At 40.7% G+C, this 8,157-nt stretch overlaps 1 protein-coding gene across 1 annotated transcript; it reads left to right on the top strand.

Moving 5' to 3' along the window:
* The first annotated feature begins 578 nt into the window (after positions 1-578).
* On the top strand, positions 579-7,462 carry LOC105939770 (interleukin-21 receptor). Its single transcript, XM_036128422.1, has 9 exons — positions 579-678; positions 2,036-2,130; positions 3,555-3,660; positions 3,738-3,919; positions 4,040-4,194; positions 4,285-4,471; positions 4,794-4,890; positions 4,979-5,063; positions 6,010-7,462. Exons 2-9 carry the CDS (start codon positions 2,061-2,063, stop codon positions 6,538-6,540), a joined length of 1,413 nt encoding a protein of 470 aa, XP_035984315.1. The 5' UTR covers positions 579-678; positions 2,036-2,060; the 3' UTR covers positions 6,541-7,462.
* The last annotated feature ends 695 nt before the right edge of the window (positions 7,463-8,157 follow it).

Below are 8,157 nucleotides of genomic sequence, written 5' to 3' on the forward strand. Positions count from 1 at the left end.
GAAAATAAATGTAATAGTATAAGACAAATATGCAATCACATGCATCATATACACACACACACACACACACACACACACACACACACACATACAACATTCATGTACATGCTCCTAAAAAAATTATAAAATATGTACAGATATTGCACTTCTAATGGCATCTAGCAGTTTTCTAGTTTTATTGTGACTTTAGAGCCGTAAGGACTGTTCCTAAGGTGATTTGTCCTGTTTTTTTATTGCTCCGTATCTCCAGCCAAGCAGCAGATTTTATGGAAGGTGGATCTTTCTGAGTTTTCTCCACCTGACCTCCTGGTCAGATCATCTTCCAGCTCGACCCCCAGAAAGCTGAACACCCGTACCGTCTCCACACAAGCTGGATGTCAGTCTTGCTCTTTCTGAAGTCAACATCTTGGTTGAGGAGCAGGTTATTGACTCTGCCCCACCCCATCCCCGTATGCCAGCTCACCCTCCTTGCTCGAGATGAGTCCGACCACCGTTGTGTCATCTTTACGATGCTGTTGCTGTGGTGGGCGGGGACACAGTCATATGTGTAGAGGGTGCAGAGGAGCGGGCTGAGCACACAGCCCTGTGGCATCCCGGTGTCTAGAAGCAGTGGAGGTGTGGGGACCCAGCCTGAAGCTCTGGGAGCCACCTAACAAGAAGTTCAGTACCCAGCTGCAGGTGAGTGACAGGATTCCCGGATCCGTCGGTTTGGACACCAGTCGCTGAGGGAGGATGGCATTAAACGCACAATGCTCAGTGCTGCCCTTTTTTGGTGTCATCTTCCTTCTTTAACAAGAAAGTGATCACTTCTTGGACAGTTTTCTTCACTTTTCCACATTTCTAAAATGCAGAGAAACTCTAGAGTCGACAGTCCAGGTATGTGAGGTGTTGTAATGAAGCCAGTGATTGGTTGCATTAGGTCTACCTGGGAGCGCACCTTAGCTAATGCATGCTCTTCTAAAGATTTCTGTTCACCACATTGAATAATTTCAGCACTACGGTTGTTGCTTAAAGTGGGATTTTGTGTTGAATTTGAATAAAATCCTTAGAATATATATTTCATTATTTAAACAAATTGTCCTTTTGTAATCTTTGTAATTTTGCCAGTAAACCTAATTTGCAGTAAGGGCTGAGTAATTTTAAGTGAACCGATGCTTATAAATATATGTGGGCTGGATTAATAATAAATTATACCATTAATTATAGTATTGGCTTCCTGTATTTCTGACGTTTCATTTTCTGTGAATGATAATAAACTGTAGCACTGATATGTATACAGAAGTGTTCTTGTTTTATTCAACAATAGGAATCCCTAAAACTTGATTGGTGTTAACTTTGATAGAAATCCAACTTAGCGATTCTTACATGATCAGAAACTAATCCAAAGTTGACTGCGTGTGAGAACACGGCAGTGGGAATGAAATCATTTCTTCTGGTTGCTTCAGTCTGAGTTTGTCGGGCGACCTCTCCAGGGTGCATCCTGCCTCTCACCCAGTGACCCTGTCAGAACAGGCGGGTCCGGCAGTGGATGGGTCACACGGGCGCGTCACATTCTTTCATTCACACAACGAATAACACGGCCCCAACGGAAGAAATGTAGAAATCAAAACGCCGTTAAGCGACTTGTTGAGTTGAATGAGCTACAAAAGACGTGAACATATAGTTGAATATCTGGAAAATAGCAAAGAGAGACAAAAATCCCTCCCTTACACTAACATACCCAAAAACCAAATCAAAAGGGTAAAAAAAAAAGCCCCGTCACTTCCTGTGAAGATGTCAATTGATGTTCAAACCTCAGAAAGACTCATTCACACTCTGAGACATCAGCAGCACCACAGCTCTGAGGTAATAGCACTTTCCTCCATGCCGTAACAGCCGCTCATTCACTTTTTAACAAACGTTTCTCATTTTATCTTCCCGTTGCAGCGCCTCAAATTTTATCCTTCGATCTGCAGATAAAATCCTGTTTTAATGTGTTCGTATTTAAAATAGTTAAAGACGAGAGATAATAATAGTGTGTCTTTGATGCTGACAGAGTGATGCTGATGATCCAGTAAGCCATGACAAGACGCCGGCTCCTGTTTGTGCTCTGGTGCTCCAGCATCCTGGCAGCGGTCCGCAGCTTCACAGGTACCGTTCTAATTCCTTTTAAACTTATAACTTTAAGTGGAGCTCCCTTTGTGGGCTCACATGATGACTGCTTCAGTTTGTTTTTTTCCTCATCGCAGGATTATTTGAACAGATGAATGAGTTAGATAACCTTTGTGTTACACATTCAAGTCATCAACCACAGGAAAAGTACTCATAGGAAATGTTAAAGCGCTAAAATGCCAAAGAAATCATGTTGTCTTGTTTTATATCACCTGCCTGTAATCATGTTTGTTCCTTTTTTACGTTTTAAGTCCCATCTGGTTTTGATTTGAATCAATGATTCACTGAAGTACAGTTTCATGGTAATTTACACCTGAACACATATGATCTATAATTATGACTGCTGAGTTAGCTGTCACACTCAAAAGGTTAATATTATACAATATTTTCCATTTATCAGAGGTATAGTGCTGTGGAAAGGTTTAAAACCACCTTCATTTTAGGTTTTGCTTCTAAGCAGCCAGATGTTGTTGTTATTGGCGGCTTTTGTGACATTTGCCAGTTTAGTCCTTATGATTAAAGGACTAATTAGAGCTGAAACCGGACCCAATGTTCATATTCTCCTTCAGTTGGTCATCTACTGCTTGTCGTGTTTTCAGCTTTTTAAAGTATGTGTCTATCTGTGGTCAATTAGGTATTTTAAGATAAGATAAGATAGGCTTTATTGATCTCACATTGGAGAAATTCACTTGTCACATCGGCTCAATAGTCAATCAATAGTCAGAAGAAGGTGCCAAAAGTAGGAAAAGGTGCATCAATTATTTTCCATCTTTTCAGTTCAATCTTTGGCAAAGATTGAACTGAAGAGATGGAAACGTTTGTGGTTGGTTCCCTGAATGAAAGTGCCTAAAGATGTAATTTGAAATGTTTTTTTTTTTCTGTAGTGTTCTGATTCAGCTTATTTTCATCCTTTGACTTTAGGGAGCTTTTCATGCACTGAATGATACACAGATTACAGTTAGGTCACTCAGCACTAATAACAAAAAATCCTTCCTTTGAAAAAGGTCATAGAAGTGGACTAAAAATGAGTGAAAATAGCCGTCAAATTACCTTTAGTTTAAAACCTTTTCAACGGAACGCTGGAAAGTCTGGCTGCTTGGAGAGAATGTGTGAAAAAACACAAATCACTGATTCTGTTTAAGCTTTTAAATGTTTCCATGGGCATCTGGGTTGTTTAGAAGAACTTACTCAAGGATTAATTCTCACATACCTCTTTTAAAACAATTAATTTGGCGAATAATTTCCTAGAAAGGACAAATCCCCAGCAGAACAGCTGTTTTTAAACTGTACTTCAGTTTAATCCAGTTCTTTTTTACTTTGACACCTAAACTGAAGTTTATTATTGTGTGAATCCCGTTCGCAGAGCATGATTCAGTGTTTTCTTCCTAATTCTGCTTGTTCAGTTAGCGGGCATCTGTGTGTGAGCGACTTCTTCATGGGCATAACCTGTGTGATGAACATCAGCGGCGTTCCTGTGGTCGGGTCCAACAACCTCAGCCTGAAGTTCAGGTATCTGCACGTTCAACCCAATTCTTTGGTCGGATTAACAGGCTGGACCGATCCTAATGTAACCTGTGTTTTTAAAGGGATGAATCAAAAAAGAACACCAAAAATGTCTCCTGTCCAGTTGTGGCGACTGACGAGGGTTTCCTCTGTCACTGTAAAGTTTCCGATTTGTATTTATCGGACATGAATTTTTTTATGATTGAGCTTTGTCACGAGTCCGCCTGCCAAGTTGTCCAACATAAGTTTTATCCAGTTGATAACAGTAAGTCTACACTATTTTTTATATTCCTCACATTTCTTCTGTCTCGTTTAATGAAAACACATTTTAAACAGATAGATTAGAGAATGATAAATTCTAACTGAGACTACTTTTTACAAACAGTCAAGCTGACGCCGCCGCCTGAACTGGAGCTCATACGTTCAACAGACTATGTCAACATTACTTGTAAAAGTGAAAGATATAAAACACACTTGTACTTTCCGTACTTACTCAACTATGAACTCTTGATTCAAGAATCCACCGGCAGCTGGAACAGAGTAAGACCCAGTAAAACGAGCAAGCATGCCTGGATTATTCACAACCGCAGTGCGTTAACTCTCAGCGTTCCCGTTTGTGTCTTTCCTCAGACTTTTTACCTCAGCTCATCCAGATATGTCGAACCGATCGACACATCGCAACTCAAACCAAACACAGAGTACTGTGTCAAAGCCAAATTCAAAGTTTATCAGGAAAACGTCTGGGATTCTTTTTGGAGTGAATGGAGTGATGTAAAATGTTGGACAACTGAACAAAAGGAGGTAGAAGAAAACGAAGGTAAAGTGCTGTTTTTTTCCACCAGAAATAAATGTTTCTTATGCCTGCAGGCAAAATATGGCAAACAAGAAACTGAGAACGAATTATTTTTGTTTTACATGTTTTAAAAAGACGTTTTTTCTGTTTTGCATTTTAAAGAAGGCTTTATTCCTCGTGAAACGTGCGTCAGTCTGTGTTATCAGAGGGAAGTATGAATGTCAGATGTTTCCCCCTCTGCTTACACAGAACAGTGCAGATAATTTAGGGACGCCAGCTACCTCATGTACTTTCATATCTCTGCAGCATGACTCACTAACTATGCTTATTTCACGCACCTTCTCAGAAAAAGAAGATATTGCATTCCTCTTACTCAAATCCCTGGGCCCTGTGTGTGTAACTGCTGGAGTCCTGTTATTCATATTCTACAACCCCGCAACAAGGTAAAGCAGTCGCTGGTCCCGGGAGCTGCCTCTCACAACATTCATTGCCTTGGAAGATTGGTCTAAATTGTATGACCTTCTGTGACAGAATGAAGATAAAAACTCTGGCCCACACACCAACACCTGCCCCTTTCTTTAAGCCCCTGTTTCAGCAACACGACGGAAATCTCCAGGTGAGATCTTCGTACGATTTACTTCTTCAGTTGCCGTTCTAATGCTGCAAACAGAGATCTTTTTTTACTGTAAATGTGAACACTAACACCTTTTTCTGCTCATCTGAACTCTAGGATCTTTGCTTTCCACAAACCTCTTGCAGGTTTGTGGAAACCTGCGAGAAGTTTCATTTTAAAAAGATTTTCTCTCCGCCAAGATGTTTGTTTCCGATAAGAAATCAGGAACAAACATTTGTTCCTTTTTGTTTAAATAGCAAAAAAACTCAGTTTTTATTTATGTTTCCATAATTATAGGAAACATCTTTACTGACATCAGAGCAATCAGATGCTTCCCATAATTGCTCAGCAGCTTTTTGCTCGTCTGAAATGACTCAGCCTTGATAAGATTCGGGTCTTTGAGGCTGAGATTGTCATCTGACCGATCTTTAGTTCCCTCCACATATCAGATTCCAGTCAGGACTCTAGCTGGGCTGGCCGGAAACATTAACATTACTTCTAGTCAGCAGAAAGTGAAAAGATTGCTTCAAATCTCAAAATGCCATGGGGGATGATGAATACATTTGGCCTGGAATGATATATCAGTAGCATGAACAATTTCAGTAAATGCTCTTTCTTTACTAAAGAAAAGGCAATCAACTCTTGGTTTTATCAAATGATTCAGAAATGCATGAAAACTGAACATGTTTTTATCAAAAATGAGATATGATGATGATGATTACCTTTAAAATTAAAGCTCTGTTTGGGCTACACATCTCTGTGTAAAGTAAACACTTTATTTTATAAAAACGTGTTTTTATCGTCAGTACAAGGTTAGACTTTGGAGGCTCAGATGAACAGAACAATCTTCATCACTTAAAGCCCCCCCACCTCCCTCCATGAGCTAAGCCTCCTCGTCATACTCACCTGTTTTTTGTTGTCACTCACCTGTCTTCTGTTGAATCTGTAGGAGTGGCTTTCACCTCGTGGGAAGTGCGTCCTGACATACAAAACTGAGGAGAACCTGATAGCTGATGCTGTGACTGTTGTGCCAAAGTCCTTCTCAAAGGATTTAGAGGAGACCCAAGTCTTCTTCAGCCCTCCGGCAACGCAGCTGGCCTTCTCTCTGAGCCACACCTCCTATGTCGGCTTACCGGGGATGGACAAGGCCCCCTCTCCCGTCCCTGGGCTCTGTCCAGGAGACACTCCGTACACTCAGCTCCCCTGTTCCATCTGGGGTTTCAGCGTCCAAGACATAGAGGTTGTCCCCTCCGACCCTAAAGAGTTCCTGGAAATCAGCCATTCCGATTCTGGCTGCGAGGACCTGACCCAGAGCCCGGAGTGCAGTTTACCATGCAGTCCCGTCGACGAGATCCCGACACCCATCCACTGCACCGATTACTGCATCCTCAATAAGACAGCCGAGGGAGTCGTGCCTGTTTTGCTGTCCAAGGAACGTGCCGGAGACGCTGCGTCCGGCTCTCTGAAGTCAGAGGGATGAGAAGTTCTCCTTTTTATTCGTTCAGAGGAAGATGGCGTTCATCTGCACTGCTCAGTGGCTCAGTGCAAGTAAACAACCTTCCACGTTTTTTGTCCCTGTGGTTTATCAGTCGGCATGTTAGAGGTTGAATTACTTTATTAAACCAATTAATGCAAAGCGATTGTCAGTTTGCAGTAGAACTACAGGGTGTCTACAGAGAAACGCCCTTACGCACTTCGGGAAGCATCCGCGATGTGAGATGCAGAGAGTTTTAACATGAAAACGTGTAGGTTTTGTTTGTGCTTGGCAACAGATTGCTTTTGTTTCTGCATGTTGTTTTACTACAGCTAAAGATAAAGAAATAACCATTAAAGGGATGAAACGCTTTCCCCACTATTATCACATGCCTCTTAGTTAACGACAGCTTTCTGTGTGATTTGATGTTTTGAGATGCATTATTGTCATTGTCTTTTAGCCATCTCTGAAAGGAGACACTTATGTGTGCCATCCAATGCTTTTGTTGAGTTAACAGTTTGATCCAGTTTCAGACCAGAAGACTCAACAACTTAATCTTCAAATGAAGAAATATGTTAGAATTTCTGTCTGTTGCAAAACAAAAAAGGACAAAGAAAGCAAGAAAAACTATTTCTGTCTGTCTTAAATTTTACATAAAATGGGTGTGATATGATGGTGTACTGAAGAAATTTTCTGGTGCTTCATGTTTAACATCTAAATTAAGACACAAAAAACTTTTCTTCAATTTATTTTTGAATGTTTTTGCACTAATTCCTTGTCTGCACAAATCACCTGTTTAAAGGGAGATGTAATATTTTCTTACCCTCTTACTGTTTACAACAGAAAAAGAAGGATGACGTGTGGATGAAATTATAAGATGGCGTGGCAATACTCCATATGTCCTCATTATGCAAATTGTATTGTATCAAATAATAGCCTAATAATCAATAAAGTATGTAAAACATCTTCATTTTGATGCAGGCTTCTGTTCTGAGCATGCTCCAGGTGGAGTTAGAGAGCAGAAGAAATGTCAAGCAGAGCCAGAATGGACCACCTGTTTGAAGGTGATGAGGGCAGAAACCCTTCATTCAAGCCAGCTTCACACTGACTACGTCCTTTCGTTGCAAAACGGGCTGCGCAACAGTCCAAACAGGATCCGTTCATGCATCCAGACAGCCCTGCCTCGCTCCCTCCTTTATGTTTGGTGCCCATCTGTCAAATGTAATTTGGTAGAAGTTGCTAATCTATCACAGCACAACATTGAGACACACAGTAAAGGGCATTTCAGAAAGACTGTTTAACTTAACAGTCATGTTTTTGGATAGTGGGAGAAAGCCTGGGTACCCACACAGAACCTACACGTGCACAAGGCAAGGCAAGGCAAATTTATTTATATAGCACAATTCAATACAGAGACAATGCAAAGTGCTTTACATGATTAAAATATAGGAATAAAAGCAAGTAGGGATAGAATGTAGAAACAAAAAAAAAGAACATTTAAAAACAGTAAAACAGTTTAACTTGAACATTCAAGGGCAATTTTAAACAAATCTGTTTTTAATCTCGATTTAAAGGAACTCAGGCTTTCCGCACTTTTAAAGTTTTCTGGAAGTTTGTTCCAGA

Source organism: Fundulus heteroclitus, chromosome 3 (genome assembly GCF_011125445.2).
Source record: "Fundulus heteroclitus isolate FHET01 chromosome 3, MU-UCD_Fhet_4.1, whole genome shotgun sequence".
NCBI classification, from domain to species: Eukaryota; Metazoa; Chordata; class Actinopteri; order Cyprinodontiformes; family Fundulidae; genus Fundulus; species Fundulus heteroclitus.